This window comes from Nomascus leucogenys, unplaced genomic scaffold (genome assembly GCF_006542625.1).
Source record: "Nomascus leucogenys isolate Asia unplaced genomic scaffold, Asia_NLE_v1 001128F_53017_qpd_obj, whole genome shotgun sequence".
Lineage (NCBI taxonomy): Eukaryota > Metazoa > Chordata > Mammalia > Primates > Hylobatidae > Nomascus > Nomascus leucogenys.
The window spans coordinates 35,002-53,050 of record NW_022096452.1 but is presented as its reverse complement, the minus strand read 5'-3'; the positions used below and the strand labels follow the sequence as shown (position 1 = coordinate 53,050).

Sequence of the window (18,049 nt, the reverse complement as noted above, 5' to 3'; positions counted from 1 at the left end):
TTTTTAATATGACCTGTGAGGTTGCCTCTGGCTCATTCATTTATGCAATCTAAGTCCAATGTCAAGTTTCTCAATTTCTGTACTTTTCTCAACATGAACTGATAACAGATGCTTTATAAACTGGCTCAGGTCCGAAGAACCATGCTTAGGATTGCATTGCCCTGGAGCACATGAGGAGGCCAGGGCCCTCTAACGTAGTTCAGTGAGTGGAGAGGATGGGCATGGGAAATAAAAGCAGGTCATTCACTCTCTTTTTCTCATCACCCTCTAACTTCCTTTTGGTTCCCTCACTCTTTCTGTGTTTTTTTTTCCTTCCCTAATTCTTCACCTCCCCTCCTCTGCTGCCTCCTTGGTCTCCTCGCAGGTCAAGTTTACCCATGGGGGAACCGGTTCCAGCCAAACCGCACCAACCTGTGGCAGGTAAGACCTACGTTCCTCCTTTCACCAAGCATCGACAGAGACCTGCTGGAGGCTGGGCACTATGTTGTTAAGCCACGGCATCCAGAGGGCTTGGGTTCTAATGCAACTGATGACTCATAAGCTGGTAAAGTAAAAGACAATGGGTCATAAGTACTTTCTTTTTTTTTTTTTTTTTTGAGACAGAGTCTCTCTCTGTCGCCCACGCTGGAGTGCAGTGGTGCGATCTTGGCTCACTGCAACCTCCGCCTCCCAGGTTCAAGCGATTCTCCTGTCCCGATCTCCCAAGTAGTTGGGATTACAGGTGCCTGCCACTGTGCCCAGCTAATTTTTTTGTATTTTTAGTAGAGATGGGGTTTTGCCATGTTGGCCAGGCTGGTCTCAAACTCCTGACCTCAGGTGATCCACCCACCTCGGCCTCCTAAAGTGCTGGTATCACAGGCATAAGCCACCGTGCCCAGCGCATAAGTACTTTCTATTAAAGATTTGTAGGGCTGGGTGCAGTGGCTCACGCCTGTAATCCCAGCACTTTGGGAGGCCAAGGCAGGTGGATCACCTGAGGTCAGGAGATCAAGACCAGCCTGGCCAATATGATGAAACCCTGCTTTCTACCACAAATAAAAGATTAGCTGGGCACGGTGGCATGCACCTGTAATCCCAGCTGCTTGGGAACTTGGGCAGGAAAAATCACTTGAACCCAGGAGGCAGAGGTTGCAGTGAGCTAAGATCATGCTGCCATTGTACTCCAGCATGGGCGACAGAATGAGACCCTGCCTCAAAAAAAAAAAAAAAAAAAAAAAAGTGATAAATAATAAATAAAATAAAATAAGCAAACAAAAAAGCACTGTCCCTGAGAAGGCAGGCAGGAGTAGGCTGCAGTGCTCAGGCATGAGGCACCGGGGGCAGGATGCGGAGGATCCTGTCTTCTTGAGGCTCTATGGCATGTGGGGTTCCAGGCAGAAAGGCAGGATGTTGCTGAAGTGGAGAAGTCAGTGCGGGCTGGGCTTGACCTGGAGCCCTGTGGGTACAGGGGAAACATCTTCCTAATCCAGCAGGGGGGTCACCCTGGGGGTTGTGAGGTGTGGGGTTGGGAGCTCTGGATAGGAATCTTAGGTCACCGCCCCGTGCCCTTCCCCTTCCCCCAGATGCGACAGCAAGAACGACCTTGGTTTTCCTCTGGATAGCATGAGACCTGCTTTGGGATAGGTGGTAAATCCTTTACCCTTCCTTTCTCCCATCAGGGAAAGTTCCCCAAGGGAGACAAAGCTGAGGATGGCTTCCATGGAGTCTCCCCAGTGAATGCTTTCCCCGCCCCAGAACAACTACGGTAAGAGCTCTCTTGGGCTTGCAACCGTGCCCACGAACTGGCTGCTGGGACCGTCGTATCTGAGAGAGGAGGCAGAGGGAAGCACCTCCCTTCTCCCAGTTGGCCCCCAGGACCTCAGAGGGTAGGTGGGGTGGTCTGCGGGTCCCAGCCTGGCCTGACCCGCCGGTGGGCGCAGGGCTCTATGACTCCTGGGCAACGTGTGGGAGTGGACAGCATCACCGTACCAGGCCGCTGAGCAGGACATGCGCGTCCTCCGGGGGCATCCTGGATCGACACAGCTGATGGCTCTGCCAATCACCGGGCCCGGGTCACCACCAGGTGAGGGGCTTGGTCCCAGGCAACGCGGGGCCTTGTAGTTGGGGGCTGAGATCTGAATCCTGGTCCCCGAATGCCCCCACCTTCACACCACCAACCGTCTGTGTGAAGGTTGGTCCCAGCACCTCCCTGAGCCTGTGCCCAGTTGTGGTACAGAAAAGAAAGCCAGCAGCACTTGCTATGAAAAGCAAAGGGACCCAGGACACCTTGTGACTCTCTTGCCAGCTCTTGGTACCCAGGGAGACTGTGTGTGGCATCTTAATTATGGGGTTTCTCCTCTTGTCCTTACCACTAGGTGGGCAAAGGGAGGAAGTAGAATGACCACACCAGTAGGTCATTACTGGTGGTCATGGACTTACTGACTCTTCAAACTGGTGGGCACATGAAAAATCTTTTTTTTTTTTTTTTTGAGACAGAATCTTGCTCTGTTGTCCAGGCTGGAGTGCAGTGGTGCAGTCTCAGCTCACTGCAGCCTCAAACTGCCAGGCTCTAGCGATTCTCCCACCTCAGCTCCCCAAGTATCTGGGACTACAGGCGTGCACCACTATGCCCAGCTAATTTTTGTAGAGATGAGTTTTTGCCATGTTGCCTAGGTTTGTCTCATACTCCTGGACTCAAGCAATCAGCCCGCCTTGGCCTCCCAGAATGCTAGGATTACAGGCGTGAGCCACTGCACCCGGCCGCCATATTCTCATTGCTTGTGGACAGATTTTCTCTACTGAGCTGTTGTCAACTGCTAACATAGAAGTTAGTCACTGTCTTTTCTGCCCTCCAGTGCTGTCTCTTGGGGCCACTGTCCCTCCCCCTACTCTTGCAAGGCTCCTTTTGTCCCAAAGCCCCTTCATGTCCCCTTTCTCCCAGGACTGGCACAGGCTCAGGACCTGTCCTCACACCAGGCTTCTTTCCAGACCATGCCCTCCCCAGCCCTCAGGCTCCCTGATCATGGCCGGCCCTGCGGGTGAGGCAGGGAAGATGGGTAAGCCCCTAGGCCTCTTTCTCAGGACGTGTCTGTCCTCTCTCCCCTTCTCTGCTGGCAGGATGGGCAACACTCCAGATTCAGCCTCAGACAACCTCGGTTTCCGCTGTGCTGCAGATGCAGGCCGGCCGCCAGGGGAGCTGTGAGCAGCCAGATGGTGACAAGGAGAAAAGCCCTCCAGGGTCACTGTCATTCCCTGGCCACGTTGCAAACAGCACAATTCCAAGCTAGGGAGCTTCAGCCTCAGGAAAGAACTTCCCCTTCCCTGTCTCCCATCCCTCTGTGGCAGGCGCCTCTCACCAGGGTAGGAGAAGACTCAGCCTCCTGTGTTTTGGAGAAGGGGCCCAACGTGTGTTGACGGTGGCTGGGAGCCAGGTGTTTCTCTTAGAGGCCAAGTATTATTGACACAGGATTGCAAACACGCAAACAATTGGAACAGAGCGCTCTGAAAGGCCATTTGTTAAGCATTTTTTTTTTTTTTTTGAGACGGAGTCTCGCTCTGTCGCCCAGGCTGGAGTATAGTGGCGCAATCTTGGCTCACTGCAAGCTCCGCCTCCCGGGTTCACGCCATTCTCCTGCTCGGCCTCCCGAGTAGCTGGGACTACAGGCGCCCACCACCACGCCCGGCTAATTTTTTTTTTATATTTTTAGTAGAGACGGGGTTTCACCGTGGTCTCGATCTCCTGACCTCGTGATCCACCCACCTCGGCCTCCCAAAGTGCTGGATTACAAGCGTGAGCCACCACGCCCAGCCTTGTTAAGCATTTTAAAATCTATTCTCTCCCCCTTTCTCCCTGGATGATTCAGGAAGCTGACATTGTTTCCTCAAGGCAGATTTTTCCTGGTTCTGTTTTCTCAGCCAGTTGCTGTGGAAGAATGTTTTCTTCGTGGCCTCATCTGTGGTTTCATGTCCCTCTGAAGGAAACTAGTTTCCACTGTGTAACAGGCAGACATGTAACTATTTAAAGCACAGTTCAGTCCTAAAAGGGTCTGGGAGAATGAAATGATGTACTAGGTGAAGCAGTGCATTGTGGAATCACAAAGCAAATAGTACTCCAGAAAGACAAATACCAGAAGCTTCCTATTCTTTTTTTTTTTTTTTTTTGAGACAGGATCTTGCTCTATTGCCCAGGCTAGAGTGCAGTGGTGATCACGGCTCACTGCAGCCTTGAACTCCTGGGCCCAAGCAATTCTCCCACCTCAGCCTCCTGAGTAGCTGGGACTACAAGTGTGCACCACCATGCCTGGCTAATTTTTTGAATTTTTGTAGTGATAGGCTCTCACTCTGTTGCCCAGGGTGGTCTCGAACTCCTGGCCTCGTGATCCTCCCACCTCGGCCTCCCAAAGGGCTGGGATTACAGGTGTGAGTCACCTCGCCTGGGCCCCCTTCTCCATATGCCTCCAAAAACATGTCCCTGGAGAGTAGCCTGCTCCCACACTGTCACTGGATGTCATGGGGCCAATAAAATCTGCGATTGTGTATCTCAGACATTTCTTTGTCTTTGATCCTCACCCTGTGACCCTAAGAGAAGAAGGCCTGAGTGTCAGTAACTCTGGGCCTCCCCTAAAGAGAAATGGAGATGCTGGCTCATCTAGGAAGTGGAGGAGCAGGGGGTTCCTGGTTCTCAGGCCACGTGTGATCTCTGCCCACCCAGGGCCTGCCCCAGCCTGCAGGTATTGCTGTGTGGTGGGAACACCCGCTTCCCTTGTGCACAGCCTTTGAGAGGGGATCGTGGCCTCAGCTCCAGGGGTTTCTGGCCAGGGCCAAGTGCTCCTTCTGCAGAGGTCTGCACGCGTCTCACCCCTTTGATTTGTATTTCCGTGGCTTCCCCTCCCCACCTGCCCCCCAGCCCTCCCTGACTGGCCAGCCCCTCAGTAGTCCTCCTCGGCTAGGGAGAGGAGCACGGCCTTGGGTGTGTTCTCGAAAAGGGCAGCCCGGTTCTGCTGCTGCCCCTTCTTCACCCAGTGGCCATAGATTCGGAAAGCGTAGGCGTCGATGAGCCGGCGCAGAGGCCGGAGGGCGTAGGGGTCTCGGATGACGATCTCCCGGGTCACCGGCTTCACCCGGCGGTACTGGTAGTAGATCCGCACTGAAGCCAGCACGGTGAGAGCGATCACCTGCAGGGCCAGCCGGAGAAGTTGGGCTGCAGCACTCCCCTGCCAGGACCTGCCCCTCCAGCGCAGGGACGCTCTGGGCTCGTTTGCCACGAAGCCTTGGGTGGCTTCTGCGGGGCCCTCCTAGTGTCCCCCACTTCCCACTTGGCCAGCATCCGCAGGGACGGAGCCAGTGGGCTGACACCTGCCGTCTCTGAAGCCATCACAGGGCAGCTGGGAGGGGAGGGTGGGTACTCTGGAAATTCACGGGTGTAAGGACTCCTGGGAGAGGAGAGGGCTTAGAGGTTTGCACTTGGGGAGCTGGCAGGCCTGGATCAGGACGCTTCGTACCTTGAACTTCCCCCGGGGGCTGAAGTGCCGCACTTCCTCTACCACGTACTGCTGGAAGAAGGGGTGTGCCAAGGCCTCTTCCGCTGTGTAGCGGTTCTGGGGTTGCACCACTAGGAATCGGGAGACCTGTGAGGGGAGGAGAGGGGAACTGGGAACGTCAAGGCAGGTCCCCTCCAGCATGTCAGGAGAGGGGGGCCTCCCCGGGCAGGGGCGCCTGGCATTGAGGCCCTGAGCCCAGGAGCCAGTTGGCCTGGCCTCTCACCAGGTCCTTCACGGTGTCCGAGTAATCATCCCACTCGGGCGCGCCAAACTGGTAGTTGCCGCTCATGAGCATCCTCAGCATCCGCCTCTGCTTCCGGTGCCAGAAGGGCGGGGAGCCGGCCAGCAGCGTGTACATGATGACGCCAGTGCTCCACCTGGACGTGCGAGGGCCCAGGGCCACTTACCCAGCGCCAGGGGCACTGGCCCAGCCCTGCCTGCTTCCTCCCTTGCCCAGCCTAGCTGGGTGCTCCTCCTTTCCCTGCGCACTCACATGTCCACCTCTTTCCCGTAGCCTGGGTGGTCCTCATTCATGGAGCACTCGATAATCTCAGGGGCCAGGTAACTGGGGGTCCCACAGACCTCTGCAGGAACAGTCATCATCAGGGCAGGTCAGCAGGGCGCTCAGAAGAGGAAGTCCAGGCCGGCCGCAGTGGTCATTTCTATAATTCTAGCACTTTGGGAGGCCAAGGCAGGCGGCTCACCTGAGGCCAGGAGTTCGAGACCAGCCTGGCCAACATGGTGAAACTCCATCTCTACTAAAATAGAAAAATTAGCTGGGCGTGGTGGCATGTGCCTGTAGTCCCAGCTACTCAGGAGGCTGAGGCAGGAGAATCCTTGAACCTGGGAGGTAGAGGTTGCAGTGAGCTGAGATCGCCCCACTTCACTCCAGCCTGGCGACAGAGTGAGACTCTGTCTCAAAAAAAAAAAAGAAGAAGAAGTCCAAAGAGACGATGGAGATGGAACAGAAATGGCGCTTGGGCTGAGACTCCCCCAACATCCACCAACTTAAGGGCCCAGGGCAGGCGGGGTATTGCCCACAGGGCCACCAGCTCATGGCTCATTGCTTCCCTGGGCACTTCTAGCCTTCCTGGCCTGGAACAAGGGTAATGGGAATCTGGGAGAGGACTTACCTGAACAAATGCCTAGCCCTGCGGGGCGCGGTGGCTCACGCCTGTAATCCCAGCACTTTGGGAGTCCGAGGCGGGCAGATCACAAGATCAGGAGTTTGAGACCAGCCTGACCAACATGGTGAAACTCATTCTCTACTAAAAATACAAAAATTAGCTGGGCGTGGTGGCACGTGCCTGTATTCCCAGCTACTCAGGAAGTTGAGGCAGGAGAATCGCTTGAACTCGGGAGGTGGAAGTTGCAGTGAGCCGAGATCGTGCCACTGCACTCCAGCCTGGGCGACAGAGTGAGACTCCATCTCAAAAAAAAAAAAAAAGAAAGAAAGAAAAAGAAAAAGAAATTCCTAGCCCTTGAAATGGTGGAATTTTATTCTGGGGAACAATTAAGTTAGGGAAGAAACCCAGGCCATCTCTATTCCACGGAGGGTTGATTGAGCACCCGAGGCCCAGACATGGGCCAAGGCCATGTTACCAGACCTCGCAGCCTCTCTCCCGGCTCCAGCTGGCAGGAAAAGCCAAAGTCTGTGAGTTTGATGTTCATGTTGTCATCCAAGAGAATGTTCTCGGGCTTCAGGTCCCGGTGCACGATGTTGAGTTTGTGCAAGGTGCAGATCACCTCCAGCAGAGCTCGCATGATCTTTCTAGGGTGGGGCACACACTTGTTACTCTTCCTCTGCTCAGGGTCAGGCAACAGGCAGGGAGACACAGCTCACATTTCAGCCACACTGCAAGGGAGCAGCACACATGCCCAGCCCAGACACGTGCATGCCCTGCCTCCGAGACCCTAGTGCCTGTGGCCCTAGGCCAAGTGGGAGGGAGCGGAGAGAAGGGCAGAGGGACCCTCACCTGGTTTCCTTCTCACTCAAGGTGACCTTCTCAGTGAGATAGTCAAAGAGCTCCCCTCTCTTCATACTGTGGAAACAGAGGGTTGATAGCTGGATCGGTCCCAAGACCACCACCACCCTTACCCTGCTCCCCGAGAGCTGCCTTCCGCCCTGATACCTCTAGAAGCTAAGTGGGCCACTCCCTATGGAGAACCACAGTCTGGGGAGAGGAGCCAGGAAAGTGAGAGAAGTGTTCTGGAAGAACTGGGAGAAAAGCAAAGGAGGCTGGAGAGGTGGCCCACATCAGGGGCTCAGGCTCTCATCAACCCTCCGAGAAATAGAGAGGCCTAGGTTTCTCCCCGACTTAATTTTTCCCACCATTTCATGGGGTAGGCATTTCTTCAGCTAAGTCCTCTCCCCAGGTTCCCATTACCTAGTTCCAGGCCAGGATGGCTAGAAGTGACCAGGGAAGCAATAGGCCCCGAGCTGGTGGCCCTGTGAGTAGTACCTTGCCCTGCCCTGGGCCCTGAAGTTGGTGGACTTGGGGGAGTCCCAGCCCAAGCACCATTTCTGTTCCATCTCCATTGTATCAGTGTCTTCCCATCTGTGGAAGTGACAGTGTGGACTGGGATGTATCGGGGCCTAAGTGATGGCTGGAGGCTGAAAGAGGGGATTATGAACCACTGGCCCGGGACCCCAGACCCAGATCAGAAGGACATGAGTATCCTGATTTTTTTTTTTTTTTGAGATGGAGTTTTTGCTTGTCGCCCAGGCTGGAGTGCAATGACGCAATCTTGGCTCACTGCAACCTCTGCCTCCCAGGTTCAAGCAATTCTCCTGCCTCAGCCTCCTGAGCAGCTGGGATTACAGGTGCCCACTATCACACTCAGCTAATTTTTGTATTTTTAGTAGAGACAGCGTTTCATCATGTTGCCCAGGCTGGTCTTGAACTCCCAACCTCAGGTGATCACCAGCTTCGGCCTCCCAAAGTGTGGGATTACAGGCGTGAACCACCACACCTGGCCGAGTATCCCGATTTTTTCCCAGGAAACAAATGGGAAGAATCGGCTGTGCAAGAGTTGCAGGAGCAAAGTTTGCCAATTACAGGATTAAGAATTGAAGTTCAATCATCTTACCTCCTGGGATGATCTAGAAAGAACACTCTGCCTGAACAATCTAGTTATACCCTGGAGGGCTCCTCAGGGCAGCATTAAAAATAGCTTCCCCCAGCAACTTCTTCAAAGGTTAAAGACATTTGAGCTGTCCCCAAGGGCTATACAGGACAGTGCCACAGAGCAGTCGAGACAGTTGCTGCCGGTGAGTCTGGAGGGGTCCGAGAAAGTCTCCGGTGTTGCCCAGGCTGGAGTGCAGTGGCACGATCTCAGCTAACTGCAACCTCTGCTTCCTGGGTTCAAGCCATTCTTGTGCCTCAGCCTCCTGAATGACTGGGATTACAAATACCTGTCACCAGGCTGGGCTAACTTCTGTATTTTTTGTAGAGATGGGGTTTCGCCATGTTGCCCAGGCTGGTCTTGAACTCCAGGCTTCATCTGATCCACCTGCCTCGGCCTCCCAAAGTACTGGGATTACAGGGGTGAACCACCATGCCCGGCCTTAATTTTATATTTTTTTGTAGAGATGGGGTCTCACTTTGTTTCCCAGGCTGGTCTCAAACTCCTGGCCTCAAGCAGTCCTCCCCCCTCAGCCTCCCAAAGTGTTGAGATTACAGGTGTGAGGCACCGTGCCTGGCCGATAAGTCTGGAATCTGCATTTCACAGAGCACTTTGTGTTGTTCACATTTGATGCTTAGCAATAAGGGGCTCAGCTTACTAATCCTATTGATGCCGAAGCAGGGGCATGATGATGGTGGTGATGGTGATGATGACATTGATCTTTGGACCACACCCCAGGTGCATCCTCTACCACCTGCCTCTCTCCTCGATACTGCTGGCCTCCCTTTTTCCAGTCCCGCCTCATTACAGTCGTCCCTAGATAGTCAGTGAGGTCTTTTCAAAAGGAAGTCAGGCTGGGTGCGGTGGCTCACACCTGTAATCCCAGGACTTTGGGAGGCTGAGGCAGGTGGATCACTTGAGGTCAGGAGTTCGAGACCAGACTGGCCAACATGGCGAAACTCTGTCTCTACTAAAACAATACACACGTAAAAAATTTGCTGGGCATAGTGGTGGGCGTCTGTAATCCCAGCTACTACTTGGGAGGCTGAGGCAGGAGAATCGCTTGAACCCAGGAGCGGAGGTTACAGTGAGCTGAGATCGCACCACTATACTCCAGTCTGGGTGACAATAGCAAAACTGTCTCAAAAAAAAAAAAAAAAAAAAAAAAAGTAGATCACGTCACTCTCCCAGTCTTGATCCTCCAAACTCCTTACCATGGCTAAAATGCCTGCAGGACCTGGTCTTTGGTGCTGACCGACCTTACATCCTGCCACTCTCTGCTTGGGTCACTTCCTGGATATGCTTTCCTGACCACTCAGTCTAAGGAGCCCCTGTCTCTTGCTAACCCCTTTTTCTACTTTATTTATGTCTACAGTCATCCGTCTTTATCTGCACAGGCTATGTTCCAAGACCCCCAGTGGATGCCTGAAACCATGGATAGCACTGAAGCCTATACTTACTATGTTTTTCTTATATTACATACCTAAGATAAAGTTTATAAATTAGGCACAGTCAGAGATTAACAACCAATAATAAAATAGAACAATTATATCAATATACTGGGCCAGGCATGGTGGCTTATACCTGTAATCCCAGCACTTTGGGAGGCCGAGGTGGGAGAATCACATGAAGCCAAGAGTTTTGGGGGTTTTTTTGTTTTGTTTTGTTTTTGTTTTTGAGATGGAGTTTTGCTCTTATAGCCCAGGCTGGAGTTCAATGGCGCAATCTCGGCTCACTTCAACCTCCGCCTCCCGGGCTCAAGCGATTCTCCTGCCTCAGCCTCCCGTGTAGCTGAGGCCTCAGCCTCCCAAAGTGCTGGGATTACAGTTGTGAGCCACTGCGCCCGGCCTGTAGCTAATAATTATTAGCATTGACACTATGCCAGTCACTGTGCTATTATCACTCCCATAATACTGATGAGAAAACTGAGATTTAAAGAAATGATCCAGCTCACGAGTGGTGAACCCGAGTTTCCAAACCCGGCAGCCTGACCCCAGGGGCTGATCTGTCTAAACACCGTGACTGTATTTGGCATCCTCAGCGCAGGAGCTGGCTATGGTCTCCAGGCAGCCCTGGGGTTGGGGAGGGGATGACAGTCAGAGGTTCTCTCAGGTGTGGCTTGCTCCAGGGCTGGGTACTTACAGGTCAAACACCAAGAAGAAGAAAGTGTTGGTCTCATAAGTGTCCTTCAGCTGTACTGAAATGGAAATGGCTAGCTTGTCTCAAGTAGCAGGGGAGCCCAGGCAGGGGCAGCCGGGGCACGGGGGTCAGGGACCGAGGCTGCTGTGGGCTAACTTCAAAAGCTGACAGGGGAATCAGGAGGGTGCTCAAAGGACGTCAACCCGTGGTGTGGGCAGGCCCAGGGACTTTATTATTATTATTATTATTATTAGAGACAGGATCTCACTGTCTCACCCAGGCTGGAGTGTAATACTGCAATCATAACTCACTGCAGCCTCAAACTACTGGGCTCGAGAGATGCTCCTGCCTCAGCCTCCCAAGTGGCTGGGATTACAGGTGTGCACCCGCATGCCTGGCTAATTCAGCCCAGGGACATCAAACCCCCATTCCCCTGCCTGCATCCATCCCTGCGTGGGACCCCTTCTGTCAGAGCAGCGAGGGTGGAGCTGGGAGCCTTGAGCCTGGGTGGTTCTAGCTGGCTGTGCGGTGGGGCCACATTCCCTGGCTTGGGCTGTCAGGGCAGAATCACAGGGGGGCACCCCGCCGTGTGGCTTGGGGCATCACTCACTGATGTTGGGGTGCCCTGAGACCTTGCGCAGGATGTCCACCTCCTTCAGCGTGGCTTCTCGCAGCTCCCGCACCTCCTCCGGGCTGAAGCTGCCTCCACCGGTGACGTCGATGACCTTCACGGCATACTCCTGGCTTGTGGGCTTGTGGATGCATCGCCTGACCACACTGCTAATGCCCCTGGGAGTGCAGAGGACAGATGGTCTCGGGGGGCCCCTCAGCCCATGGGGGGTCCCAGATTCCAGGCTGCAGCAGAGATGTCCTGCCCTTGTCAAGAGATTTACACTTTCCCCCAACTTCCTCTGAGCTTTTGGAAATGGTGGATGAATAAATACAGGCACAAACAGGTGATTTGCCCAGAACTGGTGAGTAACAAGCCTGCTCTCAGGCCGTGTGACTCCTAGTTCAGTGCTTTTTTTTTTTTTTTTTTTTTGAGATGGAGTCTCACTCTGTCGCCAGGCTGGAGTGCAGTGGCACGATCTTGGCTCACTGCAACCTCCACCTCCCGGGTTCAAGCAATTCTCTTGCCTCAGCCTCCTGAGTAGCTGGGACTACAGGTGCCTGCCACCACACAGAGCTAATTTTTGTATTTTTACTGGAGACGGGGTTTCACCATGTTGGCCAGGCTGGTCTCAAACCCCTGATCTCAGGTGATCCTCCTACCTTGGCCTCCCAAAGTACTGGTATTGCAGGCATGAGCCACTGTGCCTGGCCGCCCCCCTCCTTTTTTTTTTTTTTTTTTTAAATAGAGATGATTAGCCAGACCTGGTGGCACATACCTGCTGTCCCAGCTACTAGGGAGGCTGAGGTGGGAGGATCACTTGAGCCTAGGAGGCAGAGATTGTATTGAGTCAAGATCATGCCACTGTACTCCAACCTCGATGACAGGGCAAGACCCTATCTTAACCAAAACAAAACAAAACAAAAAGATACGGGGTCTTGCTATGTTGCCCAGGCTGATCTTGAACTCTTGGCCTCAAGCAGTCTTCCTGCTTCAGCCTCCCAAAAGTGCTGGATTACATGTGTGAGCCATTGCACCTGCCCCTGGGAACTGTTTGCTGGGAGAGGTTTCTCTTATTAGTCCTGGCTTCAGGAGGGCATGACCCCAAACCAAGGGTTTCTCCAAGTGAACAGCACTTTGGGGATGAAAGTGGGGTTAGTACTCGGGTGGAGCAGAGGTGGCTGTAGCCTACAGGGCCTGCTGGAGCCTAGGACAGCACTTCGTGGGGAAAGCTTGGGCTTTACCTGCCCAGGATCTCTTTGGGCTCATAATTCTCATAGAAGTTCTGTGCAGAATGAGAGTCCAGCAGTGCCTCGTCCCGGGTCATGCTCAGATCTTCAGTGGGGGAACTCTGGGTGGCTCTGAGAGGGGAACAGAAAGAAGCTGTCACCCTTCCTGACCCAGGGGGTGTTCTCCCTGGAGCCTGGAACTGCTTCTCACTCATCCTTACATCTCCTGGCACCACACTGGCCTACAGTGAATGTTCCAAATAAATGTTTGTGAATTGAGGTCAGGCGTGGTGGCTCACACCTATAATCCCAGCACTTTGGGAGGCTGAGGCAGACAGATCAGGATTTTGAGACCAGCCTGGCTAACACAGTGAAACCTCATCTCTACTATACAAAATTAGTCGGATGTGGTGGCACACGCTTGTAGTCTCAGCTACTTGGGAGGCTGAGGCAGGAGAATCGCTTGAACCCAGGAGGCAGAGGTTGCAGTGAGCCGAGATCACATCACTGCCCTCCAGCCTGGGCGACACAGCCAGTCTCCCACTCAAATAAAAAAAAATCTTCTTTGTAGAGATAGGGTCTTGCTCTGTTACCCAGGCTGGAGTGCAGTGGTACAATCATAGCTCACTGCCGTGTCAACCACTGGGCTCAAGTGATCCTCACACCCTAGCCTCCTGAGTAGCTGGGACTAAAGTATCCCCCAGGCTGGAGTGCAGTGGTGCAATCTTGGCTCTTAGCTCACTGCAACCTCCACCTCCCAGGTTCAAGCGATTCTCCTGCCTCAGCCTCCCAAGTAGCTGGAATTACAAGCACCTACCACCACGGCCGGCTAATTTGTTGTATTTTTAGTAGAGACAGGGTTTTGCCATGTTGGCCAGGCTCGTCTCGAACTCCTGACCTCAGGTGATCTGCCCGCCTTGGTCTCCCAAAGTGCTGGGATTACAGGCGTGAACCACCATGCCCGGCCCTAATATTTAAGTTTTTTGTAGAGATGGGGTCTCCCTATGTTGCCCAAGCTAGTCTCAAACTCCTTGCCTCAAGCAATCTTCCCGCCTCAGCCTCCCAAAGAGATGGGATTATAGGCATGAACCACCACTGGACTTGGCCACAATTTCCTTTTTAATAGGCCACTCCTGTAGCCTCTCCTTATCTGCCCTTGTTGTGACTGTGCTCCCTGAAAACACACCCCCTTCTAGGACAGGCTTCCTGAACTCCATCCCACTGCTCCTTCCTCATGTTTTTTTGTTTATTTGTTTGTTTTTGTTTTGTTTTGTGGAGACAGAGTCTCGGTCTGTCACCCAGGCTGGAGTGCAATGATGTGATCTTAGTTCACTGCAACCTCCGCCTCCTGGGTTCAAGCAATTCTCCTGCCTCAGCCTCCACAGTAGCTGGGATTACAGACACGCACCATCATGCCTGGCTAATTTTGTATTTTAGTAGAGATGGGGTTTCACCACGTTGGCCGGGATGATCTCGAACTCTTGACCGCAAATGATCCGCACACCTTGGCCTCCCAAAGTGCTGGGATTACAGGCATGAGCCACTGCACCCGGCCCTTCCTCATGTATTCTATCCATAACTGGGACTTTCATAATCACTCACTCACTCATTCATTACATCTCCATTCTGCAGACACTGAACACCCACTCTTTGCCAACCACCATGCTGGGTGCTCTGAGGGATGGAGAGCTGGGTGGGTCCATCCTGGTCCCTGCCTCTGGTGTCACTTGTCAGTGCATGCTGTCACCTCCCCCGCTAGATTATCATCTCTAGGATGTCCTAGCCATCTCTGCCCCCCATACCCAGTGCAGGTGTCCGGCAGGGCTATACCTTGAATGTGTGTCAAGGGTTGGGCAGGTACCCCTTTGGCTCAGGGTCCTGTCGGCAGAATGCCTCATATCCTACCTAACAATGGCCAGTGAGCCCTTGAGTGGTCCTGCTGCAGCATAGAGGCAGTACAGAGCCAGTACACTCAGGCCTGGACACAGAGGCGATGAGCTACCCCGCCTTGTGTCAGGAACATGGAGGCTCCTACCAGGGAACTCAACTCCTGCTTCAATGTAGGATTTAGGCCTAGCGTGATGGCTCACACCTGTCATCCCAGCACTTTGGGAGGCTGAGGTGGTCAGATTACTTGAGGTCAGGAGTTTGAGACCAGCCTGGGCCACATGGCGAAACCCCATCTCCGCAAAAAATACAAAAATTAGCCAGGCATGATGGCTCTCGGACCTGTGGTCCCAGCTACTTGGGAGGCTGAGGCAGGAGGATCACTTGAACCCAGGAGGTGGAGGTTGCAGTGAGCTGAGAGCACACCAGTGCACTCCAGCCTAGGTAACGGAGTGAGACTCTGTCTCAAAAAACAAGACAAAACAGGCCGGGCGCAGTGGCTCATGCCTGTAATCCCAGCACTTTGGGAGGCCGAGGCAGGAGGATCACGAGGTCAGGAGATCGAGACCATCCTGGCTAACACGGTGAAACCCTGCTTCTACTAAAAAATACAAAAAATTAGCCGGGCATGGTGGCAGTTGCCTGTAGTCCCAGCTACTCAGGAAGCTGAGGCAGGAGAATGGCGTGAACCCAGGAGGCAGAGCTTGCAGTGAGCTGAGATCGTGCCACTGCACTCCAACCTGGGCAACAAAGTGAGACTCTGTCTCAAAAAAAAAAAAAGACAAAACAAAACAAAATCAGATGCAGGATTTGAGGAATGCAGAAAACCAACAGGGAAAAGGGCAGATAGAAAACAGGCCCAACCTGCCACTCAGCAGGGCCAAAGCTGCCTCCAACCCCCTTCCCCCGACTGCTTCTGGGCCTAAGAAGGCCTGGCCTCGCAAAGGAGTCAGTTTGCTGACCAGCCAACAGCAGCTCTGGCTGCCTCCGGGATTGGGCGGGCTGTTCCAGGAATCCTGGTGGCCCCACTACTGGGTGCCTGGTTACCAGAGGAAGGTTTAGAATAACAAGTCCCCTCTGCTGGTGCCAGGCATCTGGGCTGCTCACACACAGGCCTTCTCTGCTTGCCCCATCAGCAACTCAGCGGAGCCCGGGACTGTCTGTTTCCCATAAAAACAAGCCCATTTGCTGGTAAGTCCTAAGTCCTCACAATGGGCACCTTTGCCTCATCACCTCCCAAAGCTGGGTAGCGCCAGCTCTCTCCTCTCCCCCAGCCCTCCATGAGCAGAAAGTACACTTGGACCCCCATATGAGATGCCAGCCTAGGTACAAGTCTCCAGTCCTTGGCACAGCCAGCTTGGCCAAGTTGTGGCTGCACTCACCTTTCCTGGGGGGCTGAGGAGTTGGTTATCTTGCCCCAGCCCCAGCTCCGACTGGGGCCAACTTTGTGCCTCTGTCTACTGCCCCACCCACCCCTCACACCTTTCCCAAGACTCCTGTGGACAGGGTCTCCACATGGGAGTAGGTGGCCCAGTCCTTTTTTTAGAAAGAATCTCGCTCTGTCGCCCAGGCTGGAGTGCAGTGGTGAGATCTCAGCTCACTGCAACTTCTGCTTTCCGGGTTCAAGCGATTCTCTTGCCTCAGCCTCCTGAGTAGCTAGGACTACAGGCATGAGCCACCATACCCAGCTAATTTTTGTATTTTTAGTAGATATGGGTTTCACCGTGTTGGCCAGGCTGGTCTTGAACACCTGACCTCAAGTGACCCTCCCACCTTGGCCTCCCAAAGTGCTGGGATTATAGGTGTGAGCCACCGCGCCTGCCTGGCCTGGTCCTTTTTGGCACATAACTTCCCTCCCCTGAACTCTGAAAGTCCAAAAACCAGATCAGCCCCGGGGACCTCTTTTCTGTAGGAAAGTCCCCCAGATGGGAGTTTCAAGGGTCAATGCTGCCACTCTCCCTGGTCCATCCGCCTTCAGAAAAGAGACATGGATGGAATGGATGTGGGGGTTTCTATCTTCTCCACCCCCAGTCCTCCCTGCGCCCTGCCTGTCACCTGGCTTTTGTCCATCACTGAGCTAGCTACTCACGGTTAAGTGCTTGCAGGCTCTTGAAGGAGCTTGACAAGAATCCCAAAGCCCCCGGGGAGAGGGGACCACAGAGGGCTGAAGCCGTGTCCCGAGCAGACACTTGGAAGATACCGTCTGCTGTTGTTTTGGGTTTTGCTATTTGATGACCAGAGGCTAATGTGCCAAAAATAAATCACAAATGCAAACCCGGGAGGGAGGCCAAGGCTCTGCAGGACAGGGCATGGAGCCGAGTCTCCGGGCGGGAGTGGGGACCTCTAGTGGAGGGTGAGGGAAGCTTGGGTGGCCTGAGACCAGGCCAGACAGGATGTAATAGTGATCAATCTCCCCTCTGGAGCTCCCTTGGCCTCCAGGCCCAGAGAACGTAAATCCAGCCTGTGCGGAGGGCACTTGCTTCTCTGGGAGCAATTTTGATTTCCGCGTATGCTGAGAGCACTGCCCTGGAGGCTTTCTCAATGCACGACTGCAGCAGCTGACTGCCCGGGCTGTCGCAGGGACAGTGTGCATGATCACGCTACATAACGCAGACCTGTACAGGTTAGGGAGGCCGGGTGCAGTGGCTCACACCCAGCGCTTTGGGAGACTGAGGCAGGAGGATTGTTTAAGACCAAGAGTTTGACAGCAGCCTGGGCAACAAAGTGAGACCCTGGCTCTACAAAAAAATTAAAAAATTAGCCAGGTGTAGTGGCACGCACCTGTGGTCCCAGCTACTCAAGAGGCTTAGTGGGGAGGATCACTTGAGCCTGGGAGGTCAAGGCTTCAGTGAGCTATGATCATGCCACTGCACTCCAGCCTGAGCAACAGAGACTCAGTCTCAATCAATCAATCAATCAATCAATAAGGGACCTTCCCCTGGGAATCCGCCTCTGATCTACCCTCCATAATTTCATCTAAAAAACCTTCCTTTAAGGCCAGGCACGGTAGCTCATGCCTGTAATCCCAGCACTTTGGGAGGCCGAGGCGGGTGGATCACCTGAAGTCAGGAGTTCGAGACTAGCCGGGGCAACATAACGAAACCCTATTTCTACCAAGAATACAAAAATTAGCTAGGCGTGGTAGTGTGCACCTGTAATCCCAGCTACTCAGGAGGCTGAGACAGGAAAATCACTTAAACCTGGAAAGTGGAAGTTGCAGTGAGCCGAAGTCATGCCACTGCACTCCAGCCAGGGTGAAAAAGCCTGTCTCAAAACGAAAAAACCTTCCTTTAATCTTACATCAGATGTGTGGGTTTTTAAAATTATTTACGTGTTTTATTTTATTTTATTGAGACGGAGTCTTGCTCTGTTGCCTGGGCTGGAGGGCAGTGGCACGATCTTGGCTCACTGCAACCTCTGCCTCCCATGTTCAAGCGGTTCTCCTGCCTCAGCCTCCCAAGTAGCTGGGATTACAGGTGCCCACCACCACACAGAGCAATTTTTGTATTTTTAGTACAGATGGGGTTTCGCCATGTTGG

At 53.5% G+C, this 18,049-nt stretch overlaps 1 protein-coding gene and 1 pseudogene across 3 annotated transcripts; one reads left to right on the top strand and one right to left on the bottom strand.

Annotated features, from left to right (window-relative positions):
- The first annotated feature begins 238 nt into the window (after positions 1-238).
- LOC115833930 lies at positions 239-3,539 on the top strand (annotated as a pseudogene).
- Positions 3,540-4,840: 1,301 nt separating this feature from the next.
- Positions 4,841-16,759, bottom strand: LOC100594015 (phosphorylase b kinase gamma catalytic chain, skeletal muscle/heart isoform). 3 transcript variants are annotated; one of them, XM_030808745.1, is made up of 10 exons: positions 16,600-16,759; positions 12,639-12,755; positions 11,395-11,573; positions 10,788-10,842; positions 7,496-7,561; positions 7,127-7,290; positions 6,013-6,103; positions 5,743-5,896; positions 5,481-5,606; positions 4,841-5,153 (listed from the first exon to the last, which is right to left on the bottom strand). In XM_030808745.1, exons 2-10 carry the CDS (start codon positions 12,719-12,721, stop codon positions 4,908-4,910), a joined length of 1,164 nt encoding a protein of 387 aa, XP_030664605.1. In that variant the 5' UTR covers positions 12,722-12,755; positions 16,600-16,759; the 3' UTR covers positions 4,841-4,907. The 3 variants fall into 3 exon arrangements, with proteins under 3 accessions (XP_030664605.1, XP_030664606.1, XP_030664607.1); XM_030808746.1 differs by having other exon boundaries at positions 10,788-10,837; positions 11,417-11,573; positions 16,600-16,750; XM_030808747.1 differs by lacking the exon at positions 10,788-10,842 and having other exon boundaries at positions 16,600-16,750.
- Positions 16,760-18,049: the final 1,290 nt, after the last annotated feature.